Genomic DNA, 18,520 nt, shown 5'->3' with positions numbered 1-18,520 from the left:
GGCCCGCCGCACCCAAATGCTTCTCGCAGAGCCGCCGCCCTTGTCCACCACTCCCACAGCTGTAAAAGAAAGCGGCTTGCATACTCCCTACAGCGCTTTCCTCGCTCCAGTGTACGCACACACACCCCATTTCCCAGCCAGTTCCTAACTCGCGCCACTCCCCAAACTGGACTCAAATCCGGAGCCCCGCCTACATCCCCGCCCCCTCCCGGCCCCGCGGAAAACCAGGAGCGGCCGCTTGGGTAAGGCGCGGCCGGAACGCACTGGGCATGCTCGCCGGGGAGGGGAGGGCCGGGCTGCGCGCGGCGAGTAGGAAGCCCTCGCCCAGTAGAGGCTGCGGGAGAGAGCGCGATGGGCCGCGGCGGTGGGCGCACGTTCCGCGGGGACTCATGCCACGCGCGTCCCGGCCCGACGCGCAATTAGCAGCCACCTCCGCAGCCCGCCGCCACCGCCTCCCCGCCCTCCCGGGCTGCCGCAGCTAGGAGCTCCAGCCATCGCCTCACGCAGGCTGCGGGCATTGTCCTCCGGGTTCGCCGCCCGGGCTGCTGCTGCTGCCACCGCGGACTGCTGCGGGGCCCCGACCCGCGCCCCAGGGACACGCCGCCGCCGCGGGCCGGCCCGGCGCCCGGCCCCCGCTCGGTGGTTTCCGCCCTGCGTTCTCTGGGCTACTCTCTCCTGGGTTTTTCCTGAGGAGCTGAGGAAGGGGAAGAGAAGTCCAGCCGCCAAGCCCAGCCTTCCCCGGCGCGCAGCCCCGACGGGGCCGCGGCAGGCGCGGTGAGAGCGCTGACGGAGCCATGAGAGAGTACAAAGTGGTGGTGCTGGGCTCGGGCGGCGTGGGCAAGTCCGCGCTCACCGTGCAGTTCGTGACGGGCTCCTTCATCGAGAAGTACGACCCGACCATCGAAGACTTCTACCGCAAGGAGATTGAAGTGGACTCGTCGCCGTCGGTGCTGGAGATCCTGGATACTGCGGGCACCGAGCAGTTCGCGTCCATGCGGGACCTGTATATCAAGAACGGTCAGGGCTTCATCCTGGTCTACAGCCTCGTCAACCAGCAGAGCTTCCAGGACATCAAGCCCATGCGGGACCAGATCATCCGCGTGAAGCGGTACGAGCGCGTGCCCATGATCCTGGTGGGCAACAAGGTGGACCTGGAGGGCGAGCGCGAGGTCTCGTACGGCGAGGGCAAGGCCCTGGCTGAGGAGTGGAGCTGCCCCTTCATGGAGACGTCGGCCAAAAACAAAGCCTCGGTAGACGAGCTGTTTGCAGAGATCGTGCGGCAGATGAACTACGCGGCGCAGCCCAACGGCGATGAGGGCTGCTGCTCGGCCTGCGTGATCCTCTGAGGCGGCCGCCGCGCGCCGGCCGCGCTCTGCGCACAAAAGCCAAACGCATCCGACTCTCTAAATGTGATTTCTTTCTTGCTTTGAGATTGGAGACCACTTTGCATTGGCCAGGGTGTCTTGGGAGCCCGGCTGGCCTCCGCGGCCGGCGTCCCCTGCCTCCACCCTGTACCCGAGGGGGTGTCCCGTCCTGCCCATCCGATACTCTGGTGGAAATGTGGTTCTTTGCAGCATGTACGTTTCTCCCTGATTTTGGTTGATGCATATTTCCCCGTTTAAGTAGCCGTTAGCGCGCAGTATCGGCGGCTTGACACCCACCAAGCAAAAGTTTCAGCCTGGAAAAAAAATGGGAGGGGGGAGGGGTGGAGGAAAAGGAGGGGGAGAAGGTGGAAATGGTTTTTCTTTTTTTTTTTTTTTTTTGGTCAACAACCGTTTTTCTAGTTCCAAGTTTTAAATACATGGAAGGAAGTCCGGGAGAACCATATGAAGGAGCAGGAGGAGAGGAAGAAACTTTTGTTTTTTTCCTTGTTTTCCAGGAGTAGCTGGAAGTTAAGATTGGGTTCCTTTTCTGCCAGCTTGGAAGGGCAACCCCATGACTGATTGCGATTCTGAGGATGTCTATGCAAAGTTGGATTCTTGTTACAGTGTATCCAATCTGAAGTATTGCACATCTGAACTGGGACTGTTAACACTGATGCCAATACAGTGTGGGGTGCCAGAAAGTGTCTGCTGATATTTGTGGAAAAAAAAATCTATTTTGTTTACCTACTGTATCAAAGGGGAGTCTGGGGGAGAACGGTAGTATTTTTTTTTTTTATCAGCTGTGAAAAAAATGTTACAGATCTGCACATTTTCGTGTGTACTATGGTGTGTGTGTGTGTGTGTGGTGTGTGTGTGTTTTAAGTTTAGCCTTTTGTTTTTGTTTTTTGGTTGGCAGTAACCGATTTTAATGACTAGCTTTTTAAAATACAGTACAAAGACTTTGTAAATGTGATTCAGGGCCCCCAGCACCCCTGTGTCTGCAGAGTGCCTTCAAAACTCAGCTGTTCCAGCCGGTGCCAACCTGTGAACTTCCCACCATATCCCAGAATCTGCTATTCCCCAAACCACTTCCCACTTTCCTTTCAATAATCTTTCAGAAGGAGCCAGGACAATAGGGCCTGTTGTTTAGTGAATTTCTTTATTATTTTCAGCCTTTAAAATGTAATTTCCATCTCTTGCAATGAATCTGTTTCCTTTTTTTTTTTTTTGCTTCATTTTGCTTAAGTTTTCAGGTATTTAGCTCCCCTTTTATATTATTTTTAAATTTTTAAATTACCTGTTGTAGGGTGTTCCTCCAGAAGCAAAGAGCAAAATTTTACTGTTGCGATGTACCAATTCTAACTAATTGTAATTTTTAATTTCATGCGTTTAATCATTGTCTCTTCATTTTAAGACTTTTAATACAAATGTCATTTTTAAAGAAACCCAAAACTATTGTTTGTGTTTCTGTGTTTCATATTCAGTGATTTAATATAGTATCATGGCTGAGGTGGATGGGGTAGGTGCATGATACTCTCCCGAGCTATTTGTGAAATTTTAAAGACAGAAGTGTCTCAGTGACAAGATGGATGACACTACTCCCAACTTTTTAAATTTGGAGAAAACCGTCAAAGTCGAGGAAGCCCTGGGTATGGCCATTACCATCTGATTAGAAGATGAACAGGTATTTTGAATCTGATCTGACATGGAACAGTTTACCTCATTGTAGGCAGGGAACAAGAGAACCCATCTATTAAAATTGCCTTAGATCTGGGAAAGTAACCATCCATCTGGCAAAGTAGGATGGCGCTTTAAAATTTTTCTTCCTTTTTTCCCCCTGTTTATATCACACATCAAGTCGAAAACATGTTTGGGAAAGATGGTTTTCAATTCTTAAGTTATACCTAGTGATGTTTTTTGCAGTACATTTGAGTAGGTTGTGGACACTGTCAACCCTTTTGAGGTTTTGATTTGGAAATAGATTTAAAAGAAAACAGGCTAAGATAATATCCTTGTTCTCCTTTACACCCTGCAGTTTGGACCATATTTGACCTCATAAGTTTTTCTTTTAACAGTAGGAGGCAGTGTGAGCTTTTTATTTTTTATTTTTCTTAAGGTGGTCTTAGTAATATAATGTGTTCATACATATCAAGAGAGTACTTGGTATACCTTAGGTATATGAAGTGCAGCTGAAATCTGAAGAGTCTTGACAAAGGGATTTATACCCTTGACAAAACCAAAAGAAATTACAGGCCACAGGTTTATTTAAAGCTGTGTTAACATATCTTGCCTTAAAATGTGTGTGTGTTTTTGCTTTGCTTTTTTTGTTTTTGCCCAGGAGGCGTCTTGGTACTCTAGCAATGGAGGAAGAATAGAAGTTTTGCCTGGCGATGGTCCTACTGCCATTTTTTTTTTCCCCACTCTGGTCTCACTTAAGTTTGATATCAAACACAATTGGGAGACAATAGTCTCAATATTCTAAATGTAGAAATTAAAAGATACTGTATAAATTTATGCCTTTGCAAAGATTCATTCTTGTATTTGAATAAATTTAGTTGCTAAAGTAGATACAAAGTGTTAAAAATGCTGAAGTCATGTCTGGAGGGTTTTTTAAGAAAAGGCATTTGGCATTTGACTGTCTTGTGTTTTATTTTTAAGTTTTTGGAAACCTTTTGACATAAAATGCTGCCAAGTATCTAAGAAATGTATATACTGACGAAATATTTGAAAGTGGAAAATTGGAAATGAAATACGTTGCTGGGTGTGTTAATCACCTTCACCCAGGATTTAGTCACGTGGAGGGCTTCTTTATAGGTCTAGGATGGCAGAGCAGAAGATTTTAATATGCTTTTATTAAGTACTGTAAAATAAATGCTTTTTGGATTCTTAATGAAAGCAATTTTATGTGTGCCTGAAGCAAGCAAATAGTGTTTTTGATTTTATCCCATATTTTCTTGGTAAAATTGACAGAAACTAGAAACACTGCTATTTTTTTCTTAAAAATGTTTTTAAGAATATGTTAGATTCTTTGGCTATTAAGAATCCCTTCTGGTATTAGGGTGTGAAGAGATAAGAGCATTTGTTTCAATGAAAAAGTTAGTGTTAAAGGAAGTGAGTCAGGGAGGGCGGAGTTTGTTGTAGGGCAATCACCTGTCAAAACAGAAATTGGGTGGGAAAGGAGTCTTTATCTTAGGGAGCAAAAGCTGACTTTTAAACTTGACCCCTGCTGTTTTTAAACAGCTTTTCCTTTTGGTCTCTGACAGTCAACCCAGGTTTTATGTTATGTCAAAAGGGTTATTTTTGTCCTCCTTTTTTAATAGCCTCAGGAAAGTTAAAAGTATTATCTTAAGTCTAACACTCTCTAGTCTTTGAGAGTTATGGTTCTTTGGTAGAACAATTTCCATGTTTTTAACTGTTGTAGACTTCATTGAAACACATTTTGGGACCAGATGTATTTGGGGATAGAATTCTTTAACTTTATGGAACTTCATGCTTCCTGATTACTTTTTCCTGTGGTTGGGAATTCTAGAATGCCTGATCTATTTGATCTGTTCAGGTAGTTTTGTTATTGTACCCTCTTTGGGGTCATATTCTAGTATTTCTCAAAGGGGGTATGAGAAACAGAAAGCTATATGTAGCAGCTGGTCTTGAGAAGTAGAAGCACCTTAACTGTCATAAGAGCACGGATTTTTGTTTTCCGCAACAGCCAGAATAAGTTCCTGCATTATAAGTATAAAGGGAACCAATATTTAATTTGGAGATGATCACTCTTAAAATGATACCAAACATTTGTCACAGTGTCTTATTCGGGGGAAGTTTGCTAATATAAATTTTGTCTGTGCAAATATAGTAAATTTTAAAATACTAATGTGGTATTTTTTATTGCAGTATTTTATGCAGACTCTTCGGAATGATTCGATGCATTTAATTGAACAGAGTGCTAGTTCTAGGTGAGATCTTTATCTATTAACAGGATTTTGAAAGTTTGAGAAAGCTATGGGGATCATCTAGTCCAAAAGTCCTCAAACTTGACCATATATCAAAATCACCTGGAGCTTAAAACATGTACTGCTGGGACCCTCCTCCAGTTTCTGATCCAGTGGGTCTCGAGTAGGGTCTCAATTTTCATTTCTAACAAGTTTCCAAGTGATTGTGTTGTTGCTGTTCCAGGGACCACACTTTGAAAACTAGCGATCTAGACTGAACTGCAAATTAGTACTATACTGAGAGCCACCTAGATATTGAGACACAGACTTATGTCACACGTTTTCGAGTGCTGTCTACTACAGTTGGGGAATAATCTCTATTGAAATCTACAGCTGAATAGGACATATACCATCTATACTAAGACTAACTGTTGTGTGTGAAATAGAATAAGCATGGCGGGTAGTTTTTGATCATTTTCACGTTATTACAGCAACATTTTGACTATGGTTTTCAATATTAATTCAGAAGTTGACTTTAAATGAAAATGCGGTTAGAATAGAGGCATAGCCTAAGTGATCAGAATCAACATTCCCCTTCTCCCTAACCTAGGGAAAAAAAAAATTTGAAAACTATGTCTTCAATAAAAGGGGACACTTTAAAGTATTTGTCTTCTCTTCAACATTAAAAAACAAAGATTTTAAGTTTTCATGGCAAGGGTTCTAAAAATCACTGTGTTAGAGAATTTAAATCTTCAGATCATGGTAAGCACATGCATATGTGTGAGCTCAATTTCTTAGACTTCCAGGTGTTAGTTAATTCCTTCTCATTTAGTTCTACTGTAATCCATTCTGGGAAAATGCATACCACAAAACTGTGTATCTTGCAGCTTCTTTTGTTATGCATCTTAATTCCCTCAGAAGGTGCCAGAACTTTATGTTACAGATCTGGGTTTTTAAAGACAGTTTGGGGGGCTTCTAAAGAAACAATAGTAGATCTAATTACAAGTACTGGATTGCTTACTTCAAATTTCTCTTTTACAATTTAGAAAGTTTAGTACCAGTTTATAGACTGAGGGAGTAATAGCTACTATTTAGATGTTAAGAATAATATCATGCTTGGGTGGGGAAGAAAGGCCCTTACTCCTTACTCAAATCTCCATTTTCATTTTTAATGCTTCCTGGACTTCAGTTATTTTCTTGCTTTTGTCTCGAATAATAAATATTTTTGGTGAAAATTTTTTTTGTTGAACCCTGTTATTGTTACTGTCATTTTCATAGCACAATAGTCTACGGCTCTCTGTAGTAGCTTAATAGCTATTTGCTGAATGAATGGAACATGGAGTGTTACATCTGAAACTATTCTATTAGAAGGTGAAAAATGTTGATTGAAGAATGGTAGGATTTTAACTTCCCTACCCATGATAAATTTATTAAGATTGTCTTTGGAGCTATGTCTTCCATTCCAACTACACAGAAATAATTTTTTTTTTTTTAAGTTTAGTTTGCCCATCTGATAAAGGAACATTCCTATATGCTGTTCTAAGGTTCATTTTCAACAAAAGTTACAGACATTTGTGGTTGATAGTTTGGGATCTATGATAATTTTAGGGAACTCCATAATCAAAAGGCTATTGCTGGTGATAGTACAATGAAACGCTGACTTCAGTATATTTTTATCTTGGCTTTCATTTTATGATTTTTTCTACTACTGTTAATATGGACTAATACTTGATTTTGTGAACCTGTTTTAATTTTAGGGTTATATTTATGTTGGAACAATATATTTTAAAAGTGTCCTATACTATGAATTTATTTGCCATATATAAGACAATCAGAATTATCTGATAGTTCATTCTAGTCCTGGTTAATAACGATTAGGACTAAAGTAAAGAAGGAAAAAACAACTGAGATGATAATTTTTTTTTTTTTTTGAGATGGAGTTTCGCTCTAGTTGCCCAGGCTGGAGTGCAATGGTGGGATCTCGGCTCACTGCAGCCTCTGCTTCCTGGGTTCAGGCAATTCTCCTGCCTCAGCCTCTCTAGTAGCTGGGAATACAGGCGATCGTCACCACGCCCGGCTAATTTTTGTATTTTTGGTAGAGACAGCATTTCACCATACTGGCCAGGCTAGTCATGAACTCCTGACCTTGTGATCTGCCCACCTTAGCCTCCCAAAGTGCTGGGATTACAGGTATGAGCCACCCATCTGGCCTTTTTTTTTTGAGATGGAGTTTGGCTCTGTCGCCCAGGCTGGAGTGCAATGGGGCAATCTCGGCTCACTGCAACCTCTGCCTCCTGGATTCAAGCGATTATCCTGCCTCAGCCTCCTGAGTAGCTAGGATTACAGGCACACACCACCACGCCCGGCTAATTTTTATATTTTTAGTAGAGATGAGGTTTCACCTTGTTGGTCAGGATGGCCCCGAACTCCTGACCTTGTGACCTTGTGATCCACCCACCTCCCAAGTGTTGGGATTACAGGCCTGAGCCACCGCACCCAGCCAAGATGATAATTTTATTTAAAAAATAAAAAGATGTAGAGACAGGGTCTTGCCATGTTGCCCAGGCTGGTCTCAAATTCCTGGGTGCAGGAGATCCTCCCTCTTCAGTCCCCCAAAGTGCTGGGATTGCAGGCCTGAGCCACTGCATCTGGCCAGGAGTGACAATTTCTAAAGCCTTAATTAGTGAAATGGTTTGTTTTGAGAAGCAGAAATGGCTAAGTGGTATAGACATGCAGGAAAAGCAAAATGGCCTTATGACTATTGAAATTATGAGTGTTGATCTGTTCTATAAATTGGAGGAGACAGCTATTTGCATTCTTTCTTGCCTAATTGACTAAACTTACTCATTTTAAAATGAATTATCTTGCAAAATTATGTGAGGTTAAGTTTGTCAGAGGATTGAAAATGTGGTTGGTTTATTTGTGGTAATTGTGAAAAATTGCAAAGGTAGCAAAATGTTTTAAAAAATGGAAAAGAGAAAGACTATTGATGGCTTGTGAATACAGGTGTCCCCAGAAGGCTTGAGACCAACCTTAATTGTTAAGAATATTGTTGCAGTGGAAGTTGGTAAGCAGCTGAAATTGATTCATTGATTATTCAACACTTATTGAGCACATACTATTATTAATAGCTGTACTGTGAGCACTAATACTTAGAAAGTCAGGTGAAAGTGCAACAACTTTATGCTCTTTTTCACTATAATTTGTGAAGTAGTGTATATTAAACAATAATAGTATATGGAAAAGCACATCTACATGTGTCAGTTATAATACTGTGGGGCTGCTTGGCAGACAATAGAGTAGATAAATTTTTTGAATACTGGGCCTTTTTGAAAAGTATGTGGAAGTTGTAAATAAAAATGGATTCCATGAATTTTAAATAATAATTGTTCTGTTGTATGTAAAACTGTAATAAGATTGTCATTTTATTTACTTTTCTGCATCATTTTCAACTTCCTTTTTGAGATTAGCTAAAATTGAACACTTACAAGGAGGAAATGATTTTACTTTTATATTTTCATGTCCAAGGGAAGAGGAAAACATGAAGAAAACAGATTTATAAAATTTATTCACAAGGCCGGGCATGGTGGCTCACACCTGTAATCCCAGCAGTTTGAGAGGCCGAGGTGAGTGGATCACGAGGTCAGGAGTTCAAGACCAGCCTGGCCAAGATGGTGAAACCCCATCTCTGCTAAAAATACAAAAAATAGCCAGGCACGGTGAGAGGTACCTGTAATCCCAGCTACTCAGGAGGCTGAGGCAGAATCGCTTGAACCTGTGTGGCAAAGGTTACCATGAGCTGGAATCACATCACTGCACTCCAGCCTAGGTGATAGAATGAGACTCCGTCTCAAAAAAAAAAGTAAAATAAAATTTATTCACTTTTCTTTAGTGAGGAAACCAAAGGAAAGGGTAATTTAGGTTATATTCTCAAAGAAATAAAGTCACTGGCTTTCGGGTTCTTCATGTAAAGAAGATTCAGGACAAGATATTTCTTCTGAAAAAGATAATCTTGTAAAAATGAGTGTGCCAAAGAGTTGAGTTGACGTTTTAAGTTTGCTAAGTTAATATTTTATACAAAAGCTCTTCTTCTCTTACCTCTAATGCTTACTGGAAGAAAGCAACCAGCGCAGAGAAAGAAATGCTGGGTAACAAGCTGGAAGAGATAATAGTAATAGTAGTTACTGTAAAGCCTTATGAATTGAAGGGTGGGGTTGTGATTATTAACTTCCTGCGGTTTGCAAGATGATTTCTAGTCACCATTTTGTGTAAACTGTCTCATGAATTTAACAACATGCTTTTTAAATGTGGAAAGTTACAGAATTGTAGGGGTAGCAGAATCGTTTATGTGAAGGTACTTAATTAAAATTTTTGACTGCCATTGAACTATTTATGAAATGCAAATTTATTGAAGTTTCATAGCTTGAGTAAGGGTTTTAATATTTTATATGTTATCTGGCTATAAAGTTTTCAAAATCGGGTTATTCATGAACTCAGAATATTCTGATGTTATTTAATATATGTATTAGTATAATATTTTAGATATATATTCTCTTTAGAGGCTAACATATTGATTTATCTCTTCTTCAGGAAAAGAGACTCTATAGAAATCTGTACTAGCATAATCCTATAAGAATATATATTTCAATAAAACATAGTTTAAATTTTATTTTAGATAGCTTTGAATTTAACCTTTTTAGTAGGTAATAGAATTACAAGTATATTTCAACATTTTTCCTCATGGAGTAGAAAAAGTATTGAGCCCTGAGTTTTTTCCTGAGTTTAGGTATCTTTACTTAGTCATACTGGTTGGGTGTGGTGGCTCACGCCTGTAATCCCAGCACTTTGAGAGGCCAAGGTGGGAGGATTGCTTGAGCCCAGGAGTTCAAGACCTGCCTGTGCAGCATAGAGAGAACTTGTTTCTACAGAATGAATAAATAAATAAATAATTATTTAGCCATATTACCTGTTTTTTTTTTTCTTTTGTGTATCATTTCATTCATCTACATCCGGTTTATGCAAATGGTTCTCTAATGTAATCCACATCAATTGATTAAAAAAAAACCAAGAACTGTTTAACGGATGGCTATATAAATGTGCTTTTTGATGTATTTTTCCACTATATTTGAGGTGCGGACTGAGACAGATCCAACCAGAGATCATTGCCTCCTAAACAGACATTACCTTTAGGTTTGGGCATAAGCTCTGTTTTGGTTTTAAAACTGATGAATGAAGTTTTCTAGAAAATGAATTAGATTGTAGGAATATTCATCTTAATATACTTCGAACTGTGGAAAGATATTTGCAGACCATCTCTTCTTCCTCACTAATCTTGTGCTGAAGTAAAAAAAAAGAGAAATAAGCTAAATGCATCTCTAAGAAAATACCGTATCATGAAAGGCAGAGTAAACAACAATGAAAAACCTATTCTAAGAAGCAAAATTGTTTTTCTGCATTTTTGAACAAACCAGCTTTTTTGTTACTGAGGAAGTATAAATAGTGGTAAGGGTAATGAAGTATTTTTTTGAATCATTTTGTTAGCGTTCAGCAGGAGGTCTTTGTGCTGTTTTCTTGTTGCTTAGACATAAGAATGTGATGGAGCTGAGAAGGGGGAATAAACTGCAGGCCGAGGTGGAATTGTTCTTCAGCTCACACCTCCACTCCTATGTTCCTCCAATACCAGATTTCCTTGTGTTCGAATTTGTGATCTGCTGTAACTCAAGACTGAGGCTCAGGGCTTCTCCTGGCCAAAGGTGAAGAAGCCTATGGGATGCAGTGATGCTGCTGCTGTAGTTGGACTATTGTATCCAGGCTCCTATTGGACTCAAGTCAATTGTAATTGGACTCAAGGCAGGATTTCTCAGCCTTGTCCCTGTTCACATTTTGAGCTAGGTAATTTCTAGGCATTTTAGTGTGTTCAGGAGCAGCCCTGGCAATGCTGAACCTACTCGATGCCAGTATCATCCTCCCCACCCCAGTGGTGACAACCAAAAGTGTCTGCAGACATTGCCCCTGGGAAGGGGGAGGGCAAAATAGTCCCTGGTTGAGAACCACTCCTCTAAACTAGACCTTGTGTGGATGAAGGAGGCATAAACCAGAGAGGAGGTTTGAACCTAGAGTAAACTAGCAGCAGTTAAGACTTCCCTTACCCCAGAGCATTGCAATTCATGCTTCTCTTTAAAAAGAATAACGCTTTTTTTTTTTTTTTTTTTTTTTTAAGACTGAGTCTCACTCTGTCACCCAGGCTGGAATGTAGTGGCGCAATCTCGGCTCACTGCAACCTCTGCCTACCAGGTTCAAGTGATTCTCCTGCCTCAGCCTCCCAGCTAGCCAGGATTACAGGTGCACCACCACACCCAGCTAATGTTTGTATATTTCGTAAAGACGTGGTTTCTCCATGTTGGCGAGGCTAGTCTTGAACTCCTAACCTCAGGTGATCTGCCTGCCTCAGCCTCCCAAAGTGCTGGGATTACGGACATAAACCACCACGCCCAGCCTATAACACTATTGTGCTTCTGAAAATATAACTTTGGTTAGTTCATTAAATTCACACCTAAGAGAACCACATAGTATTCAGGGATTAACATTTGTTGGAAATTTTGGTTGCCTGGAGGGAGAAGGAATATTCAAAAGAGGAGTGTGTTCTGGTTGGGGTGATGAATTTGGATGGCCAGAGATTATCTCTGGGAAGCCTGATGACTAAGCAGAGAGGCCAGTGTGTAAGCATGAGAAGTCCTGAAGGGGAGGTTGAGAGCAACTATGTTGCAGTTTTGTTTCCTGCCCCCTTAAGTCTTCCCTGGGAGACAGTTGGTAGGTGCTCATCCTTTAGTCATCTTCCTCCAGTTCACCTCACAGCCTCTTTCCAGCCCACTCCAGGCTCCTATTCAATACCTGACCTCCCTGCTGGGATAGGAAGGATGCACTTCATGCATTCTGTCCTTCTTCATTTTTGTTTTTACAATTAGCTCGTTCCATCCTCTCCCCTTCTGTCCCCTCCCCTCCCCTCCCCTCCCTCCCATCCTTCCTAACAAATAACTGAGTGTGTCCAGGGCGACTCCTGCTGCTTAACTTCACACACCTACCGGTGCCCAAACCTCTCAGCAAGGCTGTCAAGAAGAGGGCAGTGAGACAATGGTGATTGGTGATTGCATTGTAATAAAGTGCCTCGAATCTGACAGCCTGTGGTTAGCTTATACAGGGTGGCTGCCAACCCCTGGAATACACTATTAAGTATACTGTTAGCAAGTTCGTTAATGTGGAATTAACTCAGTGATCATGGATCTTTAATTTACTCTGAATCAGACATGGTTGTTTTTGTCCTTACGTTTTAAATGAAATAGACATTTAAAAAACCTATGCAGCGTATTCTTAGTAAGCTTTAGCAATCACACTATTAGCCACCCTACCTGTCCGGACAATTATGATTCTGCGTTTTACAGGGGGCACATTTGGAAATGAAACTTTCCTAGTATATAGTGAATGTCAAAGATTTTTTTTTTTTTTTGGATGGAGTCTCGCTCTGTCGCCCAGGCTGGAATACAGTGGCGCTATCTCGGCTCACTGCAGCCTCTGCCTCCCGGGTTCCAGTGATTCTCTTGCCTCAGCCTCCCGGGTAGCTGAGATTACAGGCACGTACCACCGTGCTCTGCTAATTTTTGTATTTTTAGCAGAGATGGGGTTTCATCATGTTGGCCAGGCTTGTCTTGAACTCCTGACCTCAGGTGATCGTCCCACCTCGGCTTCCCAAAGTGCTAGGATTACAGGCATGAGGCACCATGCCTGGCCTAAGCCACTGTGCATGGCCAAAGTTTTGTAAATGAGCAAGAACAATCTCAAGTCCACCAAAAGGTTCTAACCAACCAGAATAAATTTTATAAGCAAGTTAGGTAATAAATGAAATAATTCTTTACAATAAAAAAACTGATTAAAATGAGTGATTTGAGTAACTAAAACTTGCTTTTCAAATTTAGGAATAGTCTTGTATTAGAATGGATGATGTAGGTAGAAATATTTTATTGGTAATGTCTTTGTATAAATTGAAAATGGAAACATAATTTTTAAAAAAGTTTAGATTCAGGGGATTCATGTTTGAGGATGCAGGTTTGTTACATGGGTATATTGGGTGATGCTGGGATTTAGGCTTCTAGTGAACCCATCACACAGCTAGTGAATGTAGTACCTGATATATACATTTTCAGGTCCCGCCTCCTTCCTTCCCTCCCTCTTTTAGAAGTCCCAGTGTCTATTGTTTCCATCTTTATGTATATGTATAACCAGTGTTTAGCGCCCACTTTTAAGTTAGACATGTAGTATTTGATTTTCTGTTTCTGCATTAATTCACTTAACAGCCTCCGACTGCATTCGTGTTGCTGCAAAGGACATGATTTTATGTTTTTTTTTTTTTTTTTTATGACTGCATAGTATTTCGTGGTATATGTGTACCATATTGTCTTTATCCAATTCACCGTTGATGAACACAAGTTGATTCCATGACTTTGCTATTGCCAATAGTGCTGCAGTGCTGTAGTGAACATACAAGTGCAGGTTTCCTGTTTTTTCTTTTTGGAGGGGGGACAGGGTCTCCCTCTGTCATTCAGGGTGGAGTGTAGTGGTGTGATCATGGCTCACTGCAACCTTGAACTCCTGGGCTCAAGCGATCTTCTTGCCTCAGCCTCTGAGTAGCTGGGACTATAGGCATGTACCACCATACCTGGCTAATTATTTTTAATTTTTTGTAGAAACAAGGTCTTGCTATGTTGCCCAGGTTGGTCTCAAACTTCTGGGCTCAAGCAGTCCTCTTGCTTCAGCCCCCCAAAATAGTGGGATTATAGGTACAAGCCACCAAACTGAGCCAAGGTGTAAAACAATTTTTTTTTTTTTCCTTTGGATAGACACCCAGTAGTAGTATTGCTGGGTAGAATGGTAGCTGTATTTTTACTTATTTGAGAAATTTTCATACTGTTTTCCATAGAGGTTGAACTAATTTACATTCCCACCAATGGTGTATAAGCATTCCTTTTTCTCTACATCCTATCCAACATCTGTTATTTTTTTACATTTTAATTATAGCTATTCTGATTGGTATAAGATGGTATTTCATTGTGGTTTTAATTTGCATTTCTCTGATGATTAAGGATGTTGAGCATTGTTTTTTGTTTGTAGGCCATTTATATGTCTTCTTTTGAGAAGTGTCTGTTCATGTCATTTGCCCACTTTTTAATGGGGTTATTTGTTTTTTTCTTTTTGATTTGTTTAAGTTTCTTATAGATTCTGGATATTAGTCCTTTGTTGGATGCATAGTTTGCAAATATTTTCTCACGTTATGTAGATTGCCTGTTTATTATGTTGACTGGGAAACATAAGATTTGATTGGTTATGTGATCACAGTTAACATAGAGAAAACAGATTTCCTGTGTTTTTTTTTTTTTTCTGTTTTCTTCTTTCATAATCATCTGTGTTGTTTTGCAGCATTTTTTCCTTATCTTTAGGTTTTATTGGCTTTGAGGAGTGTTATATTTTCTTTCTAATTAAAAAGTCTAGACTGGGCGCAGTGGCTCACGCCTGTAATCCCAGCACTTTGGAAGGCCAAGGCAGGCAGATCACTTGAGGTCAGGAGTTCAAGACTAGCTTGGCTGACATGGTGAAACCCAAAAATTAGCTGGGTGTGGTGGTGCATGCCTGTAATCCCAGCTACTTGGGAGGCTGAGGCAGGAGAATTGCTTGAACTTGGGAGGCGGAGGTTGCAGTGAGGTGAGATTGCACCAGTGCACTTCAGCCTGGGCGACAGAGCAAGACTCTGCATCTAAAAACAAACAAACAAACAAACAATAAATAAAAAGTCTATAATAAGAAAATATTAACTTATGAATCACTGTATCCAGTAGCCCAGAAAATATATGTATTAAATTGAAAACAAACAATTGTGCAGGATGTTTTATAATGTCATTATTTGTATTTACTTTTTATACCCTGGGAATAATTTTCAATGCAACATTTTCAGAGGAAATGAAATTCACCCTTTGATTAATTATTTATTATTTTTTAAATGTAATAATTATTTTTAAAAGTATTATGATCTCTGTTTACATTTTATAGCAAACTTATAATTTTTCTGTTTAAACTTTTTTACTCAGAAGAGTATCACTTTATGAGTAAGACAAAAAAAAAAAAAATGTATGCAAATTCCCTAAAGTCACTGTGTAGTTGTTTGCATTGATCAAGGTGGTGATAATTTTGGCAAAATATTTGCTGTCTTAAATACAAGTAATAGAATTATTAATAATTGATTTGTACTGGCCAGTAGGGATGCATAAAAAATATATTCAGAATGGCATGGTGTAAACAATTTTGTATAATGAATAGAGTAGATAATACAGCAGAAATAAATAAACCAGGCCAGTTGTGGTGGCTCATGCCTGTAATCCTAGCACTCCGAGAGGCTGAGGCTAGGATCACTTGAGCTCAGGAGTTTGAGACCAGCCTGGGCAAGAAGGAAGGTCTAGGGCTGAAGGCTATTTTTCAGATTCATTTGTCCCACGGGGTGTTCCCTTGATGTGATACTCATGCCTTCTTCCTATAGATGTGGCTTCCTGAGAGCCCAGCTATAATGAGTGTTATCTCACTCCTGGATTTAGCCACTAGGCGAGTCGACCAGGCTCCGGGCTGGTACTGGGGGTTGTCTGCACAGAGTCCTGTGAGGTGAACCATCTGTGGGTCTCTCGGTCGTGGATACCAGGACAGTATTTGGGGTGTTTCCCGGGTCCTGCAGGAGCAATCTGTTTTCCTTCATGGGGCCTATGGGTCCCCCAGGTTTCCTGATTTATTCCTGCAGTCATTCTGGAGCAAAAATTCATGATGAGAGCCTCCACACACTGCTCTATCTGTCCAAGTTGGAGCTGCAGTCTAGTCCTGCCTCCCATTTGTCATGATCCTATGTTCATTTTAGAGCAAAGATGAAATCTGTATGAAACTTATTATCTAAAAAATTGATCTTTCAGTGTATTTTTCTTTTGGTATTTAAAAAATATATATAGTTCACTTGAATAGTGTTAAAGCTTTTGTCCAAAATACTAAGTTATGGTTTGCATAGCAACCATAATTCACTTCTTACATAACTGTCTGCTTCATGCCATAGTGAATATATGCAATATATTCAAACATATCTTTCCTTAGATTAAATGTGTAGTTCTTAAGAACAGAAGGTTGAGGAAGGTCAAAGGCAATGTGGTGTTTGTAGAATTTGCAGATTAAGAACAGGTAGGTTGCTAAGTAATTGAAGTATTTACTTAGAATTGCAGCCATAATATTTTACTGTTTTGAACTAGGAAAAATGATGTTAAAATGCACATTTAAATTCATGATGTATAGAACTCATGAATGAGATTTCTTAGTTCACTAGACACTATAGATACTGAATGATTTTTTGTTGTTGTTTTTGAGATGGAGTCTTGTTCTGTCACCCAGGCTGGAATACAGTGGCATGATCTCGGCTCACTGCAAGCTCTACCTCCCAGGTTCAAGTGATTCTCCCACCTCAGCCTCCCGAGTAGCTGGGACTACAAGTGCATGCCACCACACCCAGGTAATTTTTTTTTTTTTTTTTTTTTTTGAGATGAAGTCTCGCTCCATCGCCCAGACTGGAGTGCAATGGCGTGATGTCGGCTCACTGTAACCTCTGCCCCCCGGGTTCAAGCGATTCTCCCGCCTCAGCCTCCAGAGTAGCTAGGATTACAGGTACCCGCCATCATGCCTGGATAATTTTTTTATTTTTGGTAGAGATGGAGTTTCACTATATTGACCAAGCTGGTCTTGAACTCCTGACCTCAGGAGATCTGCCCACCTCAGCCTCCCAAAGTGCTGGGATTACAAGTGTGAGCCACTGCACCCAGCCTAATTTTGTATTTTTAGTAGAGATGGGATTTCACCATGTTGGTCGGGCTGGTCTCAAACTCCTGACCTCAAGTGATCCACCCGCCTCGGCCTCCCAAAGTACTGGGATTACAGGCGTGAGCCACTGAGTCCTGCTGATACTGAATGATTTTTATTATGTATTTCCCTCACTAGAAGTTAAACCTACACGGGCAAGGACTTTGACTTATTCTTTTATCTCCAGTGTCTAGAACAGAAGTTGGTACAAGTCAGTACTCAGTATTTGTTGAATGAATGAATGAGTGAAAAATTATTGATAAGGGGAAAGAAAGTAATTTTGACAGCAACACTAAAAATAAATTACAATTACTGGAAGAATTAGAATACCTGTATTTCAAAGCTGTGCGTCAACTTCAGGCAAATAGTTTAGAATGAAAAGTTGTAGCCAGACACCGTGGCTCATGCCTGTAATCCCAGCACTTTGGGAGGCAGAAGCAGGTGGATCACGAGGTCAGGAGTTCAAGACCAGTCTGGCCAACATGATGAAACCCCATCTCTACTAAAAATACAAAAATTAGCCAGGCATGGTGGCGGATGCCTGTGGTCCCAGCTATTCAGGAGGCTGAGGCAAGAGAGTTGCTTGAACCTGGGAGGCGGAGGTTGCAGTGAGCCAAGATGGTGCCACTGCACTTCAGCCTTGGTGACAGTGATACTCCATCTCAAAAAAAAAAAAAAAAAAAGAAAAGTTGTAGGTTGTTCTTTCCTTTATCAGTTCTGAAAACTTATAGTTTGGTATGGCAATACTCATAATTATAGTGTTAATTGGACTTAAACTTTTGTACAATTGTCAAAAGCAAGGTCAAAATAGTTTCAGAATTTTGAAGAGAGAAGTATACTGCATTGTTTTATAGACCTGTGTCGTCTTCTGCACTGGTTTTCCAAATGCAGGTGTGCCTTGGTTTATATAGTGGATATGATTCTGAAAAAGCTGTATATCAAAAATTAAATCATATTTAAAAACTTGCTATTTTTTAACCATTCAAATTTGTGTTATAACACTCTCGCACTGGAATTTTCTCTTTCTTGCCCTTCCTTCCTTCCTCCCTCCCTTTATTCTCTTTCTTCCCTTATTTTTTTTCTTTCTTTTTTCTTTTTCTTAGATGGGATCTCCCTCTGTCACCCAGGTGGGAATGCAGTGGCACCATTTCAGCTCACTGCAACCTCTGCCTCCCAGATTCAAGGGATCCTTCCACCTCAGCCTCCTGAGTAGCTGGGACCGCAGGTGCATGCCACCACGTCCAACTAATTTTTTGCATTTTTAGTAGAGATGGGGTTTCGCCATGATACCCAGGCTGGTCTCTA

At 40.8% G+C, this 18,520-nt stretch overlaps 1 protein-coding gene across 1 annotated transcript; it reads left to right on the top strand.

The window, feature by feature from the left end:
• The first annotated feature begins 289 nt into the window (after positions 1-289).
• RAP2B (RAP2B, member of RAS oncogene family) lies at positions 290-8,670 on the top strand. The gene has a single exon (XM_008008664.3). The coding sequence runs from the start codon at positions 795-797 to the stop codon at positions 1,344-1,346; it is 552 nt and encodes a 183-aa protein (XP_008006855.1). The 5' UTR covers positions 290-794; the 3' UTR covers positions 1,347-8,670.
• The last annotated feature ends 9,850 nt before the right edge of the window (positions 8,671-18,520 follow it).

The sequence above is a fragment of the Chlorocebus sabaeus genome, chromosome 15 (genome assembly GCF_047675955.1).
Source record: "Chlorocebus sabaeus isolate Y175 chromosome 15, mChlSab1.0.hap1, whole genome shotgun sequence".
NCBI lineage: Eukaryota > Metazoa > Chordata > Mammalia > Primates > Cercopithecidae > Chlorocebus > Chlorocebus sabaeus.
Note: the sequence above shows the minus strand (reverse complement) of the source record. Positions and strands in the feature narration are given on the sequence as shown.

Excerpts from the sequence above, each read along its gene's own strand:
- RAP2B (XM_008008664.3), top strand. The coding sequence starts at position 795 with ATGAGAGAGTACAAAGTGGTGGTGCTGGGCTCGGGCGGCGTGGGCAAG.